The sequence below is a fragment of the Hylaeus volcanicus genome, chromosome 8, assembly GCF_026283585.1.
Source record: "Hylaeus volcanicus isolate JK05 chromosome 8, UHH_iyHylVolc1.0_haploid, whole genome shotgun sequence".
In the NCBI taxonomy this organism is placed as follows: Eukaryota; Metazoa; Arthropoda; class Insecta; order Hymenoptera; family Colletidae; genus Hylaeus; species Hylaeus volcanicus.
Genome location: NC_071983.1, coordinates 11,665,645 through 11,691,783, shown reverse-complemented (window position 1 = coordinate 11,691,783; position 26,139 = coordinate 11,665,645). Strand labels below are relative to the sequence as shown.

At 41.4% G+C, this 26,139-nt stretch overlaps 1 protein-coding gene across 1 annotated transcript in view; it reads right to left on the bottom strand.

Annotated features, from left to right (window-relative positions):
- Positions 1–26,139, bottom strand: part of LOC128881094 (neurogenic locus Notch protein) — a 367,639-nt gene that overhangs the window by 193,041 nt on the left and 148,459 nt on the right. Inside the window, exon 5 of the mRNA XM_054131804.1 lies at positions 13,482–13,615. Within this exon, the coding sequence (XP_053987779.1) occupies positions 13,482–13,615 (134 nt within the window). The remainder of the gene's footprint in view (positions 1–13,481; positions 13,616–26,139) is intronic.

Genomic DNA, 26,139 nt, shown 5'->3' with positions numbered 1-26,139 from the left:
TACGATGCACCAACTCGTCAACTCGACCACTCGGGACACTTCTCAGGACCTGCCGAAGAAACGCGTACACGCGATACAACATCCAGGGTGAGTGCACACGCTAGGCGGGGCATAAAGTAACCCTGTGGCCACCTTTATGGGAACACGGAGGCGCCTGGAGTCAAAGGTCAAGCGACTTCTACCGGGATGACCTCGAGGAAACAACGCTCGTATCCCTGCTACACCATCGCGGGGTTTACTGAACTTTTACGCGTTCGACGTTCACGCACACACATGGCTACCGGCGTAACTACGTACGCGTGCATCTCCTTATTGCGTATGCATATTCCCCCCACAGTGCCGTGGAACGAGCATAGTTGGCGCGCCCGTGAGTTTCGCGGCTCTTCGAGAGGGAAGGGCAACTCTTGGTGAGAATTCAAGAGCGCCCGAGGGACTACCGCGAGTCTCGCGTGTGTGCACGACCCGCGAGTCCTTATTCTTGCATTTGCGGCAGCTTTTTTGTTTTGCGGTGCGTGTCACCGCGAAACACGAAGACGGAAACTTTCCGAGCCGAGAAAATAGAAGGAAAAGAGAAGCAGGGAGGAGCATTCTAAAGAAAACCGGAGGATCGTGCGTTAATTCTTGGATCAACTTTATCTTATCTCCTGAGGAATTAAATTACTTCTTGGCTACTACGTGGTATTACTTATGTTAGTGTGTGTCCGGTGCGAAATTGAGTATTATATACCTTCTTCGAAAATACGCTACAACTCCATTCACTGGAACGAAATTTTCGTCGATGTCACATTTAGCGAATTATTTGAATTACAGAATGAAATTATTCTATTAACCTAACGTAATAACCGCAATAACTTATTAACTTACCACTAAACCTACCGATGTTTCATTTGCATCTATCTATTTCTACTCTGATCGAACAAACGACCAATTCTAAAGACACTTTTTTTCGTTTAGATGCAAAGATATTTTACATGGAACTGAATCGAATAATGCATTAAACAATTGTGCGTAATTGATATATTGCATGTAAGAATCGCACAGAAAAGTTTGAAAATGGTCATTTCATCGATCGTGATAGGTTTATCGTTATATACATTTCATTCATAGCGAAAGCAAGAATTATTCAAAATTACGAACGAATAAAAATGTACCTATCCTATCAAACGTCACGAAAAAATTCCTATTTGCTGGTATTATTTGCCGTATGCAGTCGAATGAAATTCTTGGCCGTCTCCGTTGCGCGGCCGATTCGATCGTCGATATCTGAACGCGGAGGATAATCGAGCAACACAATCGAGCGAAGACACAGAGAGAACGGAACGCATAGAAATGATCAGGGCAGCGATCAAAGGTGCGTGGATACGGTACGTGAGCGTATCTACGTAACTATATTTAATAAGGAACCGGATAGACCGCGAGAGAAAGAGAGTCGGTCGAAGAAGAATCGAGGAGAACCTGATATGGTAATGGTAAAATATGAAGAGTACGAGAGGGTTGGCGAGTTCGTAGATGGTATCGAAAGCGGGGAATAAGAAGAACCGATGGAAAAAGAGCAGACGAAGAAAGTGGGAGGGTTGCGCGCCTCGGAAGACGAAGAAGAGGCACCGGAGGACGAGAAACAAGAAGAAGGCACCGGCACACACCGCGCTTAGGGCTTTACGAGCGAGTCAATGACTCTATACGGTCTTTGTGGGTCCCTGGAACGACTTCCACGCCACGCCGCTAAAGCGAATGCGGTCTCCTTCTACGGGGTGTGGTCCCCTTTCTATGGAGATCGAACCCCCTCGCTCCACCCCCCATTGTATCGATCCTGGGATCCATTGTTTCGCGCAGGGAATCCTTTGCATCTGCTTGATTCGAGCGAATGTTTCATCATTGGCAGCGAATCCTTGGCCGTAGAGTCCAACGAGAGGACTCCCGAGGACATTCTCCAATGTGACCGGTGGCTTTTCAACGTTTCTTTCATTCATCACACCTTTCACATCATCAAATTATTAACCTACCCCACTGAGACGAGGAGATTGTTTGCCATGTCGAGAGAGTGTTTTTTGTCTCGAAATTGGAAATGACGCGCAACACATGTCCTTAATCGATTTTTAAAACTTTGCTTTGCATTACTTAAAGTTGCAAGGTTATAACATACTTCTTAATAGCCAACGTTGTTTTACATAACATTCTTCTTATAACATTCGTTTCTCGATTCTTATGATACCGTTCATAGTATCTTTTACCCTAAACCCACGTTGTAGCTACGTACGCTGCATGCTACTGCCCTGAGGGCGATTTTTAAAAGAAAATACAAGAACTAAATGGTACTCTCTTTTTAAATTTCGACTGGATGTGAGAAGACAAGATTTACAATTTGTTCGTATCCCTGACTATCAAAAGCATGAGAGGATATCTACTGTCCACCTAAGAAAAAATAAAACTACATGAAATTATATGCACTATCTCGCTAAATTACACATCTTATATTGTTTCTTTTTTTTTTTTAAGTTAAGAGATTGTCACCTGACAGCGGGACTGCTGCAATTTCAAATGTTCTTGAAACATGAACAGAACTAACGTACAACATTAAATTTTTTACGACAACAAAAACTGACGTGCTGTGTGTAGAAATTATACACGTGCGTGCAATTCAAAGGTGCTTCGGTGGATCTAGGAACGGAGACTCGAGCCTTGATGGCGATCCTCGTTATGGAAGATCGCGAAAGATTGACGACAGCGTTTTACGTGATATACCGGCGGAGATTCGTGTTTATCGTCAATGAAGCTCACGGAAATATCTCTCACAGTTGACGGGCACCAGATTACCGAAGAAACTACAGAGCTTCGTTGTACACGTTACTTCGAGAAGACTCGCAATCTGCGGAGAACCACTCAATTTCGAGGAGTAGTCCCTTCGCGAAGACACCTTGTATCGTTATCAAAGGTACGATACGATCTTGATAAAATAATCCTTGTATTTACACGAGTTCATGAAAGATACCTGTATGAAAGATATCCAACGAAGGGATTACATAGCAAAGATGCGTAATTCGATAATGCAAACTATTCAAAATGCGTTGTATAAAATGTGTAGAATGTAACGGAGAAGCATTTGAGCATCTTCAATCGAGACAATTATTTAAAATATCTCATGGAGTGACTATTTTTTCATAGAATGACGAAAGGATTCAGTCTATGTAAAAAAGATACGCATTTTCTTTGATTCGATCATTTTCTTCTTTTGCCATTTTTCTCTAATAGCACTGATAATGGAGTTATGATTTGTCACACTCACTCGGACCATCCTGTATGTAACACAAGGTTTGCCGAGTGTAATCATTTCGACCCACTCCGAATTATCACATGGAAAGTTACAGAGAAACCTAATTCTACCAAGCCTTCTATTTAATTCTAGTAAATCGACTTTACTCATGAAAACATCGCTTCGGTAATAGAAGTCTGGTAAAAAAAAAATCTCTAATAAACCTATCGTTAAAAGCGCTGTTCTTTCGATAGTTATAGAGGACATTTGCGAACAGGCATTGGATTACCACCAAGTAATGGAGCCAACGAATTCGTCGCTGTCACCGTTTCCGTCATCGAATATCTTCTCGCGGACAACCTGCAAAATGCGCCCCCCGGTTTCCCACGATTTCGACGAATCGCACAGATGCAACTGCGAACCCTTTTCGTTCGGATTGGGGTCGCGATATTACAGTGGCCACCGACTCTCCGGGGAATTCGGCGAAAATCGGGGCGAGGGATGCATAATGCAGAGTCGGAGCCCGCTCGTAAACCATAAGCGGCTCCATTATGTCCGGGAAGGTGAGTCGTGACAGGGCCGTATCCTCGAGTGGCGTTCGCCCGGGCCTCTTGGAAGTCTCGCGAGATCCCCCCTCTACTTCAGCTTATGCGCCTCTGGAGAAAACGACGAGTATCGTGGTCCCTTTTGTCCGGATCTTGAGAGAGGAATGATAAATCCACACCCACGCGGTGTAAACCGAGTCCTGGACATCGCGAGAGTAGCCACGGAGCAACAGCCCGAGAGGATCGACCGCGCCCCCAGGTACAACACGCCTTCTGTGTGCGTGTGTTGCGCCAAGGATATAAATCTGGATTAATTTAATGCATCCGTTTGGGTCTCAATAACGATCGCGAAGACGTGCCGTATGGACGAGTTCCTTTTTAAATCTTTGCATTCGAATGCGGCCAAATGCATGTTTCGTTCCAGTTTTCTATTCAAACGACTCGGGAAATCTAATCAAAACGTTGAATATATATATTTATATTGTATATTGGAATATCTACAAAAATTCTAATTCTGATCATTCTGTCTGCGAAGAACCATCGCCTTTATCGTGAAAATTACAGAACGTATGTACTTCTCACTGTTTAAGGATAAGTTAACCCCCCACAGCCTGAATTACATTTAACAATACAATTGCACAACACGACCGTTAATATTCAGATATAAATTGAATAATAAACTTAAATAAACATAAACGTCTAGCCGTGACTATTTCGGCGTGGGACACGTTGAAACAGTTATTACGAACAAATTGTTTGCATGCTAAAGTATTATTTTCGAATCAGAGTTTATAAATGTGAACATTGACCTCTTAACGACGGGGAAATGTTAGTTACGATCGACCTATTATTAGACGTGAAATTTATAAATAAATTCAATGAATTTCTTATGTCAAATCCCTAATGTGACTGCTGGTCGATATATCGACTACTCTTGCTGTTGAAAGGTAAAATAGACTGCGGATGCTTATGCATTTGTAGCAAGTGAAAATAGGGAAGCACGTTTAAGAATGTACATGAATACAAAAGTATATAAAATACGACACATAACACTGTTTAGAAGATAGGACATACTTTTATTTCTACCTTAATTCTTTATTTGAATTTATAAAAACATGAATCTGCATGAATGTCTATGGTCTCGTAATAAGTAATAGTAATACAACTTCTCGGTCATGCAGGGTTATAGAGGATCAAATCTTTCCTGTACCACATTTTTATATTATACTTTCCATATAACGCGTATTCCACACATAGAAGGAAACCCGATGTACCGTTTCCTTTTAAACCTGGTTCCACCTGGTTACACCTGGTTCAATTATTGCCAGCGATAGACTTGGCTGTATACGAGATGCCACGCGAGAAGCGTCTTTGACGAAGGTAAGGATTGCCACGAAATTTAATACCCTCCCACGGGAAATAGTTCTATTACGTTTGCGAAGTCGGGTACCGAGACTCGGATAACAGACACGAGACTTTCAGCTGGAAGCTCTAGCTTGCGTAGCTCCGTGGCTCGGACTCATTTATCGTGCCCACGCCAGCTTTTATGAGAACGAAATACCACCAGTATACCGATACCCTCGGCTCAGAGCAACCACGGACAACAACGACCGGTATCTGTCACTGTCTCGAACTCAGTGCGAGTGAACCGCGATGATACGTGTCCCTCGGAAGCTCGCGCGACTCCATCCAACCTGTTTCATTAATTTCTTTTTCCATGGGAAAGGAAGGAAATGGTAGCTCCTCGCACGTTTGTGTTCGTAGCTTCTGATGTAATGGAAACTAACATTTCTGATAAACTCGATCCCCCAATAAATAATTAAGTAACTATAAAATAAAGTAATTGCAAGGAAATTAATGCAAGTTCAGGACTTCTCCTTGTACACAGTGCAGGGAGACTGGATAGAAGAGCTTACTGTGATTTCATTTTATATCTTATCTGTTTGGTAATGGGCTAAAGAGACTAAGAAAATCGTTTTTTGGCTTTTAGGAAGTCCTATCAGCTTTGTAGCGGTCTAAGCTTTCAAAATGAAGATATCTACATTTCTGGAAACCTCTGCACTTTCTACAAGATAAATGATCACACCTAATTCTTTGATCTATTCCACAGAAAAAAAACGGACTTGCCAGTTTCCCGGTCATCGCCTTAATAATTCTCTTCTAATTTCATTTTTCAAGGATTCAACAAAAAATCACAGGTTTCCAGAGTAACCATTTACAAAGAAATTTCGACATCTTCGGGTGAAAAGCTTCAAATTACACCCTATCCTGTACTTTAATCTTGCAAACACCACGAGAATTGCAAATTACGAAACGACGAAGCAAAGTTTATAAAGCACAAGCACGCGAAATAACGGAAAAGAAGCCCTTGACCGTGGCATAAAGCGTCGGCGATACAAAGTGCTGAATCGTCGTTCCCAGCAACGGTACACGAATTTTATCACCGAACCCGTAGCCTCCACGCAAGCGTCGCAACGCCCACGCGTCGATAATTCGCGTCTTCTTTCGCACGGGACCAATCGAACCGACGCTCGTACCCGGCGAGGATTTATCGACACCTCCGCGTTACATTGTTCTATCCTTAACAGCCCGAGCGTTTAATTAAAATTGTGCTTCCACGACGCGTTTCAGCGGCGACTCTTTGCCAGAGGCACGAAATCTCTCGACTCATCTCTGGCCAGCTCTGTTCGCCGCGTCGAATAATTAATAGCCAGGTACATCTGGACACAAAGGAAGCGCGTACGACGACGTCTAACAAGTGTCCTCGCCGACGTACCCTCTATTCTCGCTTATTGTCAAGGCTCGCTCGTCTAACTCTATTCCGGCGCATGTCGCGGCTCCATTCCCGACACTTTGCGCGCCATTCGTTCGTTCCTCCTGCTCTTGGAGCTCTTCGTAGGTGGCTGACGACGTAGGCGCCCGCGATTAGGCGGGAAACACGAGCACCGAGCGGCGCATCTACTCGTTTCGTACTCTACTTTTCCGTGGTTGGGAACAAAGGTGGTTTTGGTAAGCATCGCGTGTTAACGATCCCTCGATGCAGGTGTGTAGGCATTGAAATTGAAATTTTGCGTGGTCGACGGCAGTTCGCGTTGGCTCGTCGATGGCCTTCGGGTTCCGCGACAAACGGATGCTCGCTTCGATTACGACGATGTCGAAGGAAGTTATCTTGGAATTTAATTGGGCGGCTGTGACGTATGGTGGATGGAATTCGCGTAGCACGGTGGCGAGATTAACGTCGAAGGATTGCGTTTGTTGGCTGCGAGTGTGTCCTCTTTATGAGGCTGATTTTAGAGTTTGGTGCGGGGTCGATTTAATTCAGTTTAGTGGACTATGGGACGAGTACGATTCGATTTCGAAATGTAAATTTAATGTGGACAATAAAAAGACTTCTCGAGTTTAATCGTCTTGTTCGGTAGTAAAGGTTGACGATTGAGGATCCACGATACTCGTGGTAAAGAGATACGTAAGTCTTTTAGATTCCGAGGTGTTAACCTCTATCGTTGGGTAGGGTCTAAAGGGATTAAATAAATTGCCTTCGCGAGGATAGGTATCTTTTTTCTAATTACAAGAGTATTCTACGTTGATCAGAGAACCTGCATCAACTTCCGTGGAATTAATTCTCAAAGAAGACACTGTTTTGGAGCAGTTCACTTGCCCCCTTAATTGAATACTCGGCGTTGGCGCATCGACGAGAGGAGGGAGCACACGCTTGTTCGATCTTGATATCGTGCGCTTGAACGATTAAATCGTTTTTTCCTCCCGTCCCGAGCACGAATTCCTAGGGTTTTATGGAGTTGTATGGGAAGCCATTCGAAACGTTCCGAGGTTAGATACGCGGCCAGAGACCATCGAGCGTCGTGCATCTTGCGCTTCTCGTTCTCGCTCGTTTGCCTCGCGAAAGGGCCCGCGGTCGGTTCAATTAAAACGGTTACGATTCCGTGGTCAGCTGCGCTCGATCGGCCAGGATCGATTTTATTGCGATCGCGTCGAGAGATCGCGGTGCGCACGCATGTACGCCTCTTTGTCGCGGGAAACGCGAGCTTCGCGTTGCTCGTCCGAGTGGCGAAACACGTCGAGGAAGAGCGAACCGGACGGTTGTACGCGCTCGGGCTGATTTATGCCAACGCGTTGGCATAAAGTGCGTGGCCAGGAGGTTCACGGGGCCGCGTCGGGGCAACAGCCGCGCAAGTTAGGAACACACGTTCCGGGCCCCCTCTTCTCCGGCTGGGTTGTTACGCAAGCTGCTTTTACGCGACGATGCAGAGGGGTTGCGGAGGAAATAGATCAGGGTCGGAGCGTTTTTTGCACGCGAGGCAATTTAGCCTCCTTTGCTAAACTTACCAATGCCTCGCGAATTACGACGAACGTGGGTCTCTCGCGGAATTCCAGCCAACTGGTCTAATGGGATCTATTTAATCTATTCTCAAACTTCGTATTCTGCTAGACTTCTCAAATACAAAAAACACATGTAACGGACACCTCCCTAACGTTGAATCCAATCCTTACTTCTTTTAAGAGAATTTTAATCAATTTTCTCAAAAGGTGTATTCGTGGCCGAACAATTTTTGTTCAGTATCATTTATTCTGGAAGGTCTACGATAAAGGAAAATATCTAACTAACCTCTGATAATAGAATCGAATCTTACCACTATTAGTAAATTTAGTAAAAAAAAATGTATTCACGTCCTAGCAATTTTTCATGAATTTAAATAGTACAGCATCGGATAAATGCAATTTAAGAATGTCGTTTAAAACTGTTTCAACTTCAAAAAATCAGACGAAAATCAATGAGAAAATAAATAGAAAATTGAGAGAAGAGATAACCTATTCCTTCAGAAACAATTTCCCACTGTATGCATAAAAAAATATTTGAACAATTAAAATTTAAAAGATTCTGCAATAATATAAGAACATAACTATCCCTTCCCCAAAACTCCGAAGCCACTTTTCGAAACCATTTCCTAATCACATTTTCGCAATTCCTACTACTCTATCCACCTATATAAATCGGGTCTATTTCGCCAACGACGGAATAAATGCCCCAAGTCGGAAACAATCTCCGCGATGCAGCAGGTAATGCAAGAAATCGAAGCTGGAACGATCCCGTGGAAAACGAGCGGTGACCCTTTCTTTTCGCCCTTTAATCCGCCGTCTCCATCGCGCGGTCGATTAATCTGCGGGCGTGCGGTTAATCGTTTAACCGGCGCTCGATAGAGCAGTTTCTAATTAGCGGAATGGAATGGAGGAGGCGTGATCGGATCGTCGAAGAGGGAAATCTGTTGCTGGCCGAGGTCGTCCTCGGCAAAGGGACGACGATCGGTTGTGCTGTGTTGCACAAGCCAGAAAACGACGGACGAAGGGGGAAACGAGAGAGACAGGTGGATGCTGGCTCGTGCTAGCCACGGAGCAGAGGAGGAACACGACCGGGTGAAAGACTCGAGAAGCTGGGATGCTGCAAATTGAACCATTACGGCTAGGTAGTAATAGGTACGCGACCAAATCGACTGGAAGCCAGGCCAGCCTCTAGAGTCCCGCGGGTTCCCGACCATAGTTACAACCTCGTCCTGGGAGCTCGGAGGGTTCTCCATTCGCGGAAAGCGAGTCCCGGGCAAAAACGCCACGAACGAACGTCGAACCGAGCGCGGTGGAAAGAAGAAAATCGAGAAAAAACGAGACATGGAGCAGCTGGAAGACGCAGCGGCGTGGCTAGTGTTGCAAATTGAACCATCGCGCATCGTGACTAAGTACGCTGGCAAATCGTTTCCAGTGCGAGGACTGAGGGAACGGTTACGCACTTGTAAATGTCTCCTCTACGGGCTTTGCTGGCCGAGACTATTTTACGAGTGCTGACCAAATAGTGACATTTTCAAAATAGGTACGAGTAATTTAATTTAATAACGAGTGTCTTGATTGATACTGGAGGATATTTACCCGAAGGATTTTAGTATAGGATGGAATGATTAACAAAATATATCATGAATCTTATTGAAATTTGATCGATTATTTATGGTTCCTGGGACATTGTTTTGGATTCTCTTGGCAGGGATGTGTATTAAAACTTTTAATGATAAAGACTGGAATACGAGTAATTGCGGAGATAGTGAAAGGAGGTGTTACAAGTTGCCCGAGCAGCATGCAATGATAGTCACGCTAAAGAAACGGATTTTATGAAAGTTATAACGAGCATGTTTAAGTTTATTCGATAAAAGGCTTGCCACGAAAAAAGTACCCACTCTACAGACTGAATTTAGCGTTAAGCAACTACTTATACTCCGTTATATACTCCTATATACTTCATTGCGATTTAATTTCTAGGGTACAAAATTTGAAAAGGAAAAGGTGAAATTAACTTGAAAACCAAAGATGAACAATATCGTCCTACCGACACATACATTTTACCTCAGCAAAGGTAAAAGACAACCGTACCGAAAAATAATACTCTTTAATTCGAAAGAAGACCTTTCACGCAACTTCTGGATATCAGGGTCCAGCTCGAGTTTTGATCCCCGTGGAGAACCGTCGTCCTTATCGTAGAAAAAAGAGGAACGCGAGTCTCCGAGGAAATTACGGCAACGAGGAAGAATAAATTTAGAAGATCCAGATAATAACTATCCGAGCCCCGAGCGAGCATTTCCGAAGGGGAAACTGACGCTCCGTAGAAAAGAAACCAATGCTACACAGCAATAACGTCAAGCAATCGATGGATAAACTCGCGGAGACGAGTCGGGGAAACTCGACGATTCCTCGTGACGCTGAGATTCCAGAATAGTTATGGCCTCGTCCCGGGAGCCCCAGCATCTCTATAAGGAACAACTCGAACAGGCGCTTGGCCATTAGGGGCACGTGAACGAGACACGCCTTTCACGAGTTTTGATTTTCACCGTTTATTGGAGTGTCACGGAACGAGCAACGATGCGGAAAGAACGTCGTGGAATTTGCACGCGAACGTGGTTGGAATAGTTCGGAGAAGAAGTGGACAGCGATTGGAGATTGCCGTGTGTCTTTACCTTAACAATGATCGCGAACAATTGCCAAATTGCAGATCAATCTGACGATTGGTGTCAATCGGTGAACGTAAACATTTGAATCTACAAAAATTATGAACCAGCAGATTTCTGGAGCTAATTTCTTCTGGAGCTAATTATGTCCGATCGTGTATTATACGTTGATCCTGATTATCGATTAGTTAGCAATCCTAAACAAGGATAATTTGGTCGAAATGTTCCTCGATTGGCATCGATATCTCAATCTTATTCCGAATAAAGAATACAAATTTCAGCTTTACTCGAAAGAATAAAAACAGATGAATCACTCAGCCCCTATCCACGTTCATAGAGACAGCTCAACGTCGCTCACTTCGCATCGTCTACTTTTATTCTCACAAATAAATCTGTAATTTCCATTCCTCATCCCGAATAAGTCCTTTCGTTGATCCTCTACTCTATCCTTGAAGCTTCTATCTAGATAAAAAGTTTGCTCGTGTCCGTCGGGGTACTCGGACCCGCCGTCGGACGTTGATCGTTGATCGGTGGGAGCAGCAGAAGCAGAAGCAAGAAGGTGGAAAATTCTGAGGGGGGCTTGTTTAACGGGAAAAGGCGCGCGACCGAAGCCACAGCGGCGTAAAAGACGGCCGCGCAGGGAGGGCACGGAAGAAGCGAAGAAGGTGGGGTCGCCATGGTGTTGTGGTCCGCCTGGGAACCGACAGGACCACGCATTGTGATCCGACGAGCGAGGAGGCCACGCTAGGCTGACCCTAGGCTTTACATTAACCATCCACCGTGCACACACGCACGTAAATGGCCACCACCCCTTCGGACTTAAGTTGTACCTGTTGCACCGACTAATCAGTGCCCCGCGGGCATTCTTTTGTCTTCCCCCTCCGGCCCCTTCTTCTCGTCACGTCCATCGCTGGGACAAGGTTGCGCAACGGGCACGACCGAGACTTTCTTGCCCGCGGTAAACAGAGTGGAACGTGGAACGCGGCTTCTTCGAAAAGAGGTTCCTCTCTGAAACGACGGGACGAATCGCCAAGCCGATCGACCCAGGGGCTTTGTTCCAGAACGCATTCCTCGCGAATCGCCCGCGAAAACCAGTTCAAGGCGAGGACACCAGACCGTCGATCTTTTCAATTCGTGAGAATGCCGCGGAATCGCGGTTTTCACCAACGACAATGATCGCGGGGGAGGCTTGAGAACACAGAGATGAGCTCGTCCCTTGATCTTATGGGAAAACGCTTGGCTAGATGTCTAGAACCTTCAACTTAGGCTCGTTGAGGGGGTACTCTTTCATTTTCAGCAGCTTTAAAGCGTTTTTCATGATTTATTCGCAGGCTAAATAATTGACATCGATGTCCGAAATTTGAAAGGTTTATTTATACGTGTATGAACGAGATTCTGTTGAATGTACGAATGCCTGCTCAATTTGTTTTCAAGTTAAAAAGAAAAAATAGTCCTAATAAAAAGTAATAAATGTTGAGATATTAAGATTTTTTAAATATAATTTCGTACATCTTTTGGTAACGTTTTAAAGACCTTAAGTATCATGAATTTTTAAAATAAAAGAGTACCAACCTAATTCTGACGGTCGATTTGTTTAATGAAACTAACTGGAGCATAGCGATCGAAGCATTTCGCTAACAAGGAGACTTTATTATACCCTATAAACTTATTTTATCGAGGCTTTTTGGATAGATAAGGTACAGAAAAATATTTGAATGGTTCTATTCGTCACGATTTAATACCGAATCGATAAGTGAAATGAATCGCCACCGAGTCATGTATTTTCTTCTCAAGGTTCTTTTCCTACACTCGCTATTCGAAAATTACCAATTCTTAAGTAATGAATAAGGGGAAAGGTAATCTCGAAATATCCTTGTACAATGTACATCTAAAGTAGGTTCCACCAAGTATTGCACGTGTTTTAATTGAAAAGGATAAACTTCTAGGAACTGTTACTCTAATCTCTTCAGGAACCCTGGGGCATATGATATTTGTATATTTAAGTTCTAAATTATTTCAAACGTTAATTTTAATCTACCTTACTACAGGAACATATTAAATAATAATGTCGATCCAAGTATTTTGTGAACCATGCATATACTACAATTACACTGCGAATATTTATGCACTTATGACAAATATAAATATACAAAACTATACAAGAATGCGTATAAATGCATAAACATATAAAATATACAAAACATAATAAACGTTATAACATTTAGAAGACAAAACGTTTCTCTTCTTCATCTGTATATATAAAAAAAAGAAATATGAATTTGTACAAATATCCGCAGTCTGATTCTAATAAAGTACTAATGCCTAGTAACTGTTTTGCTTCTTTTACGCAAGTTTGCAGAGACTACAATTTTTACAAGCATCAATTCCAATTAACATATCAATTTTGATAATTATCTCAACAAGCAGATCAAACTATCGTTACTGTTTAAGACAGCAAAATTGCCGTTCTTCTTATCAATAACTATCGACATCACTCTTAATATAAATGAAATATTACAGACCCAGATCCCAAGCATTAAGTAATATTTCATCTAATTAAACAAAATAATCCTGGTCCTGGAAGAGACTAAACTTCGACTTCCCTTGCGCGTCTGTCCATTATTATCAGCCTAAAGGTGCCTCGAGGGTGCAGAGGATTAAGATAAAAATGAATTCAAGACTCACCTTCGGGACACTTGCATTCGTACTCCAATTCGCTCATCTGACGACACGTGCCTCCGTTTTTACATGGCGATGGGTTGCAGGGAATATACTCGTTCTCGCAATTCTGGCCAGTGTATCCGGTCGAGCACATGCATCTGCAAAGGGAAACGACTCGTTAAAATTGTCGGCTACAAGCGTCCGGATCGGAGGCTGATCGATTAAGCGGCGTGACGAAATCGCGATCGACGGAGGCGATAAATTATTAGTTAACGCTCGCGGTATCCTGCATGGTCGAGTGTTCCAGCGCTAATTACACGGCGTGCCTTCAACGTCGACGGGAATAACAGACCCAACCCCCTCGAATCATCGGGAAAGTGTACACAATTCATCTTCCATCATTTCGAAATGGCTTGTGTCGTAGAAAGGGGAAATTTGCAGACAGATTGCGAATGTATGGATTTTAACGATTAACGTACAGGAAATATTGGAATAACTAATATAGAATAAGAATTTTAAACTTAGAAATTGAACTGTACAAAGTGTATTATAAATATACGCGTACTTCTAAAATTAAGTGTAGTACGCGAAATAATATTTTCATATCTTAATTATTTTCATCGCAATCTGAGTTACAAACTAACAGTTCAAGATCTCCATTAAGATTAAAAAGACCAATTGATAATGCATAATCTATGTTTGCTAATTTCACAATTAAAAGTGTCACGTATTCCTTGAGCCATCTCAAAATGTTTTTCTTTTCTAAAATATAATAAATGACTCCATAAAATTTCACAAGTGTATATAGGTATTCACATTTAACAGTTACAAACAGATTACGCGCTTATCCAACATTCAGCGCCAAAAAACTTTGAATTTGAAAATTCTTTAAATGTTAATGAATTTGTATTCTCTACTTGATGTCGTATTTTATATTATAATAGAATCAGCAATTATAACTCTATCCGCAACAATACTGTAATAAATCTTGGTCCTGTTATAACCAACAAATACCACTATTAACAACTGTAGTATTGCTTATGACAACAATAAACAAATATTGTTTATACTCCCAAATCAATGTACATCTACATTCCCAACCGATCGTACCGATCATAACTTTAAACTAAAATTGCACGTTTTAATTTTACAGATACCAACGTACCCGTCTTATATGTTAAACTGTGAACAATTGACCTCGTACACGTACGTATAGGTACGTGCATCCGTCAATTCGATATCGTTGAACACACAGAACCGATAAACCTCAAATTACGTCACTGTCGTTGCACCCAAACGGTATGGAATAACTGTCGATATTTTTAGATGACGGAAAATCAAGAGCGTCCACACGTAACGGACGCACAATGGAAACACGAAGCAATTCGATCAATTTCTCACAGTCGTCTAGTTCATTGACTGTCATCAAGGCAACGCGAGACCAGTGAACCACCTTAAGTATATCCACCGAAACGATCAATATTTATAATACCGGTTTCTTGTGCATCGGCACTTTTTACCCCGATGATATGAAGCTTTTTGTTCGCATATTTATGCATATCGATCGAACACGGGAATACCGATACGCACGTAGAGAAAGGTGACGATTCTGATCGAGAGCGATATAAACAAAAAAAATGCGTTGCAAATAATACTAAAAAATGTACGCAATTCTTGTGCTGGGAAATATCGCGAGTCTGATTTATTCATTTATAGGAAAGTTCACGATATCGACACGAGGAACAGAATATATTAGCGGCTAAACAGTTTGAATAATTAATTAATGTGTAATTTAAATATTGATATGTTTTTACACGCAAATTAATGTAAAGAGATAGAAGGTTTTTCTAAAAGAATTGTTTTTTAATAATAAATTGTGGCTATCAGCGTAGTCCTGGTGGGCATATAAATGACGTTATATTTCATTGTAAATATGTATACTTTTATTTAAAATAAAATAATTGCATATATCATGTTCAATAAATTTTAGAATTAACTTTAGTACCTTTCCTATGAATGATAAATCATGAAATACTCGTTAAGAAGAACTTTGTTATAAAAATTATAGGATTTCAAATCTTATCGCTATTTCGAGGTGTACTACTGTGTACAGCTCCTAAGGAATAAATCCCATATAGCAAGTTGTGTCGTCTTCCGGGTGTCACATGAGTTGCCGCGCAAATGTCTAATGGCAACTGACCATATCTAATCATTGCTTACAAAAAAAAAAGAAGTTAAGAAACTACAATTTCACACAAAAGTTTTTTGGGAAATTGATCGGTGTACGAATACATTCTACACCCACTGTAAATCAATTATTTTCAGACAAACTACAGTACTGTTTGTATTTGAACGCGCGTTTTCCAACCTCTCGTACAGCGTGCCAGATCTCTCATACTATGTCAATAGCAGAAGACAAAACGCATTATCCTAGTATTCTTTAATTTATTATTAGGTAGACTGGAAAGTAATGTCGTTTCTTTTACATTAAATCCAAACAAATTTTTGATCAATTTCTATTTTTAATTAATTATGTAATCGCCCTCGTTATCAACTTGCCATCTAATGTGCAAATTTTCAATGCCAGATCGATAAAAATCAATGACCCGATGAGTGATGGATAAGTATTTAAAATTGCAAAAACGACATTACTTTCCAGTCCACCTAATATTAATACTACAACTACCCTCGGAGTATTTTGTAAATCAATCTATGTTCTTTAGGTATTTTTCTATTATGCATACAATTTTCGATCCAATCTCGGCGTCAATTACTTCGTAGCGCGTAATTGAGTGCGTTGAAAACGCATTTTCCCATAAGAGCCCACGTTAAAAAGTGAAAAATTGAAACATTTATTTCTCAGCGTTTAGGTACCCTAGCCTTCCCAAAATTTGTGTGGGTATTTTTGGGATAAAATCTAGCCCGTATACAAATTTTTATAATTTTCTTGGCGTTATTTCTATTTGGACTCAGTGGGCGCGCGGTAAGTGGTTGTATTTTTAATAATTTTGTTCCAGCAAACAAAGAATGTTTTTTTTTTTATCCAATACATACATAAATAAGACACTACACAAATTTTCTTATCCAAACATTACGAATAGTTTGCGGTGTACATCGCTACACTATGACAAAGTTGCTGCTTGGTGGTTGACAGCGATTAAGCTATACGGTTCATCTGAAGAAAAAAAAAAAAAATATATATATATATATTTATAAACTAGACATATAGGTTTACAGCACCACGTAGGGATTTCTTTATAAAGGGTCCCCTTCTATTTTATTTTTATTCATAAAGAATGAAAATTGTCTGTGAAAATGGAAAATAAAATTCGCTGGGGCGCCATTTTTTTTCTAAATATCGAAATTTCCCTACGTGATGCTATCAACCTATATGTCTAGTTTATAAATATATATATATATATTTCTTTTTCTCCAGATGAACCGTATGGCTTAATTGCTGTCAACCACTAAGCAGCAACTTTGTCAGAGTGTAGCGATGGACACCGCAAACTATTCGTAATGTTTGGATAAAAAAATTTGTGTAGTGTCTTGTTTATGTATATATTGGATAGAAGTATTAATAAAAAAAAAAAAAACCATTCATCGTTTGCTCGAAAAAAAAAATGATTAAAAATACACCCATTTACCGCGCGCGCGGTACCACTGTGGTATGGGGCCTTAATAATTCGAATAAATCATGAGCGAAACAAACCTCGAGCTCGCTGCCAGCAGAAGTACCAAGAACACACGCGTGAGATACATTTTCGCACGAAATCGATTCCCTCGGGTCACGGAAGGACGCTCTCCTCATATTTTAACGGGAACTCGTCGAGTGTTTACTCCATTTCCGAGAATCACAATCGCCGTCGACTGCTTCTTGATATTCCGTTTAACGATCACGAGCAATAATAAACAAAACCACGTTATCACCTCACACTGAAGCTTCACACGGTACATGAAAATAAATTCACAAGTTCACACGCTGCCAAATTGCACTGGTTTACGTATCACAAACTAAATAAGTCGTTGAGCAATAAATATAATCCGATCGTAGAGAACGGAGCACAGTTCCTCCGGGGGGAAAAGCGTACGACGAAAAATGGCGGCCGGGCACGGACACTGGCTCTTTCAGCCCGTATCGAGATTTATCACCGGTTCAACGCCGACACGGACGTATGACTTTTTCCTTCCTGCGACGCGTACATCTTCGATACATCCATCATCAAAGTTCACTCGTTTATCACGTTCCGTGAAATCGCTGCTTTATAAATTATTTATAGTAATAATAATGTTGCGTACGGGTACGAACGCTTGATATCACATTAAGCCACTTTCAGGAAACGTTGTGTGTCGACGAAGAAATAAATTAAATCCACAGCGTTGTCGCTGAAATGTCTCCAAGTCACTATCGAAGTAACTCTCAATAATCGAACTAAAGTGTAACGGAGCAGACTATACGTCAGCGTTCAAAAATTGGATCGTACGTGATCGAACGACACGACACTCGAAATCTTCGATACGGGATGTATCGATGTCACCTCAAGTGTCTCGAAACGTCGAAGAAGAGGTGTTCGATAGTCAAATAAACGATGTGCAACAAAATAAACTTGCACGTCAACGTTCAAGGGAGAAAAGCAAACAGCGTTCATGTAGCACAGAGAGCATGACAGTCGGGCGTAAGTGTATATCTCCCAGCCGTCCCTCGGCCGCAGAGAGGAACGTGTACGCTCTTTTCTCACGCTCGTTCGCGTCGCTTTTCGTCGCTAGGCGCCGTGTTTCACTTCGACGCCCAGAATCGTTCAACGTTTTCCAACTAGTATCCGTGCACGATTCAACGTTGATCCGTTCCGGGTGACAATACGCCGAGCGTGCTCTAAACTCTCTTAAATTCGCTCAAATTGCCTCTATCCTGTGTTACGTCGAATCGTCGACGAGCTGCCCATGACGGTCGTCCGGAGGGGCACCAGGCGTTGCCAAATCTCAGTCTCACCATCGAGCTTCTGTCAAGATGCTAATTCTCGGAGGCATCGTTTCAATTGAACCTTATTCGCACACTTTCCCACGACTATTCGTCCACGAATGTAACAAAATACTCTGTATCGAAAAGTGAAACGGTACGATCGGAGTATCCGTGGAGGATATCGAAACACGTAACGCCACGCTTGCCGGTGTTTTTGGAACACACTACTACCGAAAACCACACGAAACCGAAAACACGACACGAAGAAACGCGTCCAGTTCACTACAGTTACTTTCGCATCACTATCGAAACACTGTAGAATGTCACGTCACGTTGCCACCTGTTTTCGCGCGTATTTTCTACGGTCGGTGGTAGACCGAAAGGGTAAGATCGGCAGAGACGCGATCAGAACGTGTATCGTCCTCGAACGACTGGCGACAGACTAACCTTACCTTCTAGCCTGGGCCGCTCAGGCGGCGCCACCGTCACCAGTGACCCTCTCCGCTGCCGTCACAGCCGATCCCCCCCGTCAGCACGACAAGACTCCGTCTCCATCCCCTTTCAACTCCACGTGTAACCTTATCTGTCCTTTTCTCGCTCGTGCTTGTTAACCAAAGTCCCCTCGGCTCGTTCCGTCACCCATCGTTAGTCTTCGACTACGTATCGCCTCGTCTCCCTCTCGCGCAGAGCTGACACCATGCAACCGTCTCGTTTTAGCTACCACCTAGGACCCTAGGTCGTAGAAACGATGCGGAATCATTGCGTGCATCTCGGGTCTCTGCCCCTATCCCTCCACCTTGGTCGATAGTATGCAAGAATTTTGCTAATTCGATAGTTACACGATATTTCTTGGATGTATACATATACGTCGACGCGACCACGCTTGTTATACGTTTCTCGACATTTTTGTCGCGACACGCTAAATTGTTCACGTTTCCGTGCGCGGACAGAACGATACTGGAAAAGTATCGTTCAAAGGAACCATTGTTACGTAGCTATTACTTTTAGAGAAAATCGCATTCCTTGCCTCGTAGAGCAAATACGACCCACGTTGAACTTTCAGTTCGTGGAACTTTCGGTTCGTGGAACTTTCGCCGCGAAAGTGGAGATTTTTTGAAAAATTTGCTGCGATTATAGCTACAGTTTATCCAATTGAGTTTTCACATGCAGCGTGTTCATAAAGTAAATAAAAACAGAAGATACATGTCTATGTATATGTCGCAGGGAAATGATGAAAATAGAGATTCGATCAAATCTCTAAGGTAGATGATCAATTCACGGGAGATGTTAAAATAACAACTCTGTGAGGTCATTTCCCTAAAGAAAGTAAGTGATTTGATCAAATCCCTTAACTGTTTTAGTGAACAGATGAAATAATATGATTTGATCAAATCCCTTGACTATCTACCTTAGGGGTTAAGATAGATCATTTATCTTAGGGGTTTGATCAAATCTCTATTTTTATCATTTCCCTACGACATATACACTGCTTTAAATATTACAGTATTATGTACATTATAAATAGCACTTATGTTTTTATGTTTACCACGTTAAACAATACGAACTTTACTTGAAATATGTAAATATGCATGTGACCAGTGGTAGAGTAAATCTTCAACCACATATTTGTTAAAATAATTCATTGGAATCAAAGTTATTGTTTTGTGCCATGATGCATCTTAATCTTCAGACCTTTTTCTTAATAATTGTGGCTATAATTCACCAAACAATTTCTTTAATAGACACAGAGGATACGAATATCTACGGAACTGATTGTAGATTCGTTGTTTAGAAACATTTGTAGGAAGATAAGCAGCGCGTTTCTTTCATATTACTACCGTGCTCGTGGGAGCCACTCGAGCGCGTGTAAATTTGCGCGAAGCCCGAAAAATCTCACTAATCCGTTCGTATGAATATTTATGCGTCGGTCGAGCAAGCAGGCCAGAGGCGTAAGCGTGCCGGAGGCAAGAAGATCGCGATTAAAACGGTGTTGACCGTGCCGCTTAGGAGGATCGGACAACAGACTGGAGGTGGCCAATTTTAAAATTTAATTTTCGCTTGTTTACACGCATTGTGTCGAGCAGTGGGCAGCTCGCGGGCATTCTGCCAGCCCCGGAGCCCCGACACGACCGGGGTTTCCGAAGTTCCGAAGGGGATGCGATCCGGATTGCCCCTACCCATCGAGACACTTGGACGACCGAGCGACGACCCTCGAGCGCCCTGACCCGACCCACGTTACAAATTCTCTCCCTCGTCCAAATCCATTATTCCGCATCGAGGGCCACGAATGATTCTCGATACATTCGATTTTCGAGAGTCTCCGATCGCACGTAGATTATACCGCGGTCTGAATGGTCCAGCGAGAACGCGAAATTCGCTCCACTTACTTTATGGAAAACAGCGTCCACGGGAGCGAACAATGCGCGCGTCACGAATAAATTCTGCCTCGTTCCAGAGGCGCAAACATGCTTCCTCGGGAATATTTAAATTGGAAGCTGCTCAGCGAAAACCCGATTTCGCGAGCCCAGTCGTAAAACCGTATCGCTCCGATCGAAACAAGAATGATTTTATCGGATAATAAAATTGTTGCATATATAATGTCGAATGTTTTCGATCTCGCGAACCTGTTATGCGCGAACGCTACCGGGGTTAAATTATTGTTCCAATTATACAAAGTATCTTTAGGTTTATCGTTTAACTCTTTAGGGGTTATGTGAGGTCATGTTGTTCTGCGTAAGTGGACAAATTTTTTTATGAAATTTGTTATGAAAATGATTGACGAAAGTATTAGGTCTACCGGAAAGTTCTGTCCGTTTTTAGAGTAAAACAAAATAATGAATTTCTCATACCTTAAATAAATTTGATTGAACAGTATAATTTTAATCATTATTTATGATATCTTGCCAGCATGATTGCAATTTCTATATCATTTTTAACGAATGTGCGCATACTCGTTGAAACTTGTAACCGGAACGGACAAAACTTTCCGGTAGACCTAATAAAATTTGTTTAATATCTTATCGTTAATCTTTTTCAATTTAAGTATCGGAGAAGCGAAATGAAAAATAAAGCGTCATATAAAAACATTTTATTCTACATTATCGATTCCATTTTTCACGTAGAATCACCCCCTGCTCGCTAGTACCGCCAGTTAAGGGACACTATATACAAGATTCAGCTGTTTTATCCATATCAAACTTTCTTCTTGTATATGCTTTGGCAATTAGTAGTTATTATCCTAATTAAAAAAAATTAAAATTCAAGCGACTCATTTCCAATCTACACGACTCCTTACGAACCTCAACGTCTCAATGTATCCCTAAAAAGTTTCCAACTCCTGTTGTTTCGCTCCACTCGAATTTCAAAATAATAGATGCTTCAAGTCTCTCCCCAAAATCAGTCATTTCATACGCAACGATCCAGTAATATCTCGGTGGGTGTTTCCATAACTGAATACGAGCATTGTCTCGGCTAGGAGGTCGTTCATCGACTCTCCAGGTATGGAAAAGACACACACTGGGTATAAAACACGCGGTCCCAAAGCCATTCGATTCCCGGCCAGACGAGCACCCCGAAGGGTTAGGCATGTTGATGTTTATGTGTCTCCGTTATATGATTCATATTGGATGCCACGACGGCGGCCCCACAACAGGAGGAAGACTCAGCTCGCGGCAGTCGAAGAGAAGAAAATATGTCAGAAGTGATCCGAGAACCAGTCGGGGACCTCGACTTTCGAACGAACACACGCTTCTCCGTGGGTTCACTCTCGAGAAAAAAAGAATCCAAAACGAAAACAACCTCGACCAGGAGTTCCTTCCCGAACGTTCCGTATTTTTTTGTTCCGCGTGGTTTCGACAAATTCGGAAATTTACTGCCAAATACACCGGCAGAAAACACGACCGTATATTTTTCACGCTGATTTTATCGGGCGTTTCGCAACGTCGAGTTACGGAAACGTAAATGTAAAAATGTTGCATGTCGTGGGCGTAAACACGGGAACAGTTTGAGGGGTTACGACACGGACGATGCGCTGGAAAAACAAGTAACTTTCGGAATTTTGTTTTGAGAACTGGTACTGGTGATGTTGTCGAATGTTTATGCATTACGTAAAAGTACATTAAACTCGAAATGTATCAACGAGTCTGAACGTAAGGTGGCATTTAGAGATTTTTAACAAGCTGATGAATAATGCAGCATTTGGATACCGTATGCAGATTGGAAAATAAAATAGCAGTTAGACGGTTTTATTTAAAAAGGAGATGAACTTTTGTAAAATATTTATGTATCACATGAAAGAAAATTGATTGCAAAACGAATCTGCTCAATTTTATTACGAAATTTTGATTTACGTAAAAGGCGTGACCTGAATTAAATAAATTATAATAAAGGAACAAGGAAATTTCGTAATTTGCATTAGTGTAGCTATCGTTAAGCATAAGAATTATTTTTGTTGAACAACGTTTCGTGTTATGATCAAATGACCGCAAAATATAGGCTACAAATTGCATCGTTCAACTCAGGAAGCGTCAACTCAGATATTTCGTAATATTTGAAACTAATTTGATGCCACATCACGCTTTTTCTTTCGCAGCAACTACTTTTCGGTTGGCTAATTAATTAGACAGGAGTTGAGCATTAAAATTCTTCTGGCAATTAAGACCTCAATGTTCTAGAGTCTCGCTAACGCCGTCGGTGTTCCGAGCACCCATAAAAATTCTCAAATGTAAAAACGGTTTCAGCGATTTTTTATTGGTGAATATTCTATGGGGCTAACATAGGAATAGTATTCATATTAATACCGAATAAAATTAATGTATTAGAAATTACGTTATTGGACGAATCATTGAACTCCATCCTCGGGAATTTAAATATATAATAATAATAATAATAATAATTATTATTATTATTATACTTTATTTACGGGCAATCTGCCCTTAATATCAAATACAATGTAATAACAATCAGAAAGAATGGAGACAATCACAGCATATCATAATGTATAAATCCAAAAATATATAGATGGTGATAGTGATCGTTTTAATTAAGTAGATCGAAAAAAAACACCTAGATGATCACATAGTGATAATTTTACTAAGAGTACTACACCATCGAAAGCCACTATCACTTATTGATAAAAAAATTAAAATTTGAAAAAACAAAGGTCACAAAGCAATTTGAATTGGAAATTCATTAATTAACTCCGACCTTCATGTAGAGAATTCCCGAAGTCTCCAACGCAATGTGTTAATGTGTTTCATGGTATCAATCATTACCATGAAAAAGGTTCAAAATAAAATCGCAATAATTCGTCCAGATGTACTCGCCAACAGAAGCACGGGAAACTGTACTTCTACAAATCAACTACTCTTGTATCTCCAGGAGATATTTAAGACGGATGATTAAGGTGATTAACGATTCTTGCCCACCTCGAGCTCGCATATTACCACGATTCCGTTTCTTTTATAGGGAACGACGCGTACGAAGTATAATAATATCGAAAAATGAAGTCATTTTGGAGCAACGCGCAAGCATCCTTGCAAAACCAGCGATAAGAAAGGAGCCGCCGGCACGCGCGACAAATGGAAAAAGGCGCGCCAGGCACGAAACTAATGGGACGGGATCGGAGATGACGAATCGATCGCAGTTTGTCACGATCATCGATCGGGATCCCGGAGCTCGTTATCATTGAACGCGACGCGCCAGTTCTGCCCCTTTTATTCGTCCCAGAGACGAAAGAAGCGACGAGCAAAAGGATCGGGGCCCGATCCTCTCGGTCCCCATGGCGCTGATCTAGTCCCGGGCAGTTTTTGCAACATGCTCGAAGAGAACCGGGCCAGAGACACTCGCTTTCCAAATAACATCGTTTCAAATACCATTTCGAAAAATACTCGATCTCGTTTCGCGGTTCTTTCATTATGTATGAGTGGAATTTTGAATTTTAAAGAGCTGACAAATATAGTCGAGTTCGACACGTGTAGATCAAGAAATGCTTGGCTATATAGAATATTCAAGTAATTACGTCTGGGCAATTGTTAGTTTCGTGTTACGATCACATGAAAGCAAAATATAGGCTACAAATTTCAATATTCAACTCTGAACCTACACAAAGATAAAAGAATTCTGTATGTTCAACGTCGGCGGGACTAATGCATCTTACAAAACTTTCCTTGCATTGCGTATTTACTCTCAAATGTATAACTTTACCAAGTCACAGAAAACGTTTCTCGCCAACCAGATCGAAACCACTACAATTATTAATAATAAATAGTTCTAGAAACACGAGTTATGTCCAATTCTGATCGAATACTCTCCTCCCTCCAAATACTTTAAAGACCGGAATGTCATTTCAAGCAGCCGTTTCTTGTTTTCAATTTCAAATAAAATTTGCACAAGCCCGAAGCTGACGTACCATTGGCCGTAGCATAATTTCGCCATTCGTTTCGACGTCCAGCTATTTCGTGGAGCGTTGCACTGTGAACCGAGCGGAATAAAAGCCACCGTGGAAGAACGATCGCCTTCCACGAAGGGGAACAGGAACATGGGAGCAGGAACAGGGGACGACGAACGACGGAGAAGAGCAGAAGAACAATCGCCGTCCATTTTTCAAGGGGTCCTTCGAAAACGACAGAAAAGGATTGGCACGAGAAAAAGTCGCTTTTTCGTCGAGTCCTAATGTGCTGCCGTCTTTACGACCTCGAAGGAGACTCGAAAGAACAGCGAGGATTAATCGAAAGCGCAGCTCTCGAAAATCGAACCACTCGTTCGGAGACTGTAATGTTCCTTTTGGGAAGATATCGCATCAGAACACAGATGAATATTAATTCAAAGAAAAACGTGTGGTTATGTAAAAACTGTAGTTATGTGGTTTATGACCCTGGTTTCGTCGTTAAGAGTGAATAAAAACGAATTTCCGTTAATTTTATTACTAAACTGTAGATGTTTATGTAAATTTATATCTTTATATACATAGACGAAGAACAGAAACATAAATTAAAGCATGTTTTAGCATGCCTTCTAAATGTTGTAACATGTGTTTGAAAAGTATTAATATATAGGAGCTCGTGTCAGTTAGGATTTTAAAAAACAGCGCTTGCCAAAGCGGATGTCATTGTCAATTTAGACAATTCTTTTCGCTAATTTTTTTCGCTAATTTTTTTGTACAAAATTTCTACGAAGTAGGCGACAATAACTAATTCTCATCATAGCTGCATTTAGAGATTCCAATTTTTTAAGATACGTCAATCGTATCAACTTGAAAATTCGATTTTTGGTCTAAAAATTGTCCACTTTTGATGTATAAAAATATTGTAACAAGTATCAACAAAACCTTATGTCCAGCAATAGTTTTATTCATTTACTTTAAAGGAATACTTCATTTGTCTGTTTCAAATAAAAATTGTCTAGACATTTCTGTTGATACAAACATTCTCTTTCAAAACCCTAACCAAATCAAACCGCTGTACCTCCGTTACCCTAAGAGTATTCGCAACGCAATTACCAAGAATTCTCGCTAAAGGTGTACATTTTAAAGTGCCTATACCAATCATCCGATAAAATCAAAGCCGTAAGCGACAAAAATTCTCAAACAAGCGACCATTCTTAACCATCCCAAATATAACCCCTTAATCGTCCAGCTCCGAAAATCGAATGTCTCATTCCGTGGGGCACAGTTCTGTTATTAGGGAAAAATTGATGCTGCCGTTACGGGGTACCACGGGTCCG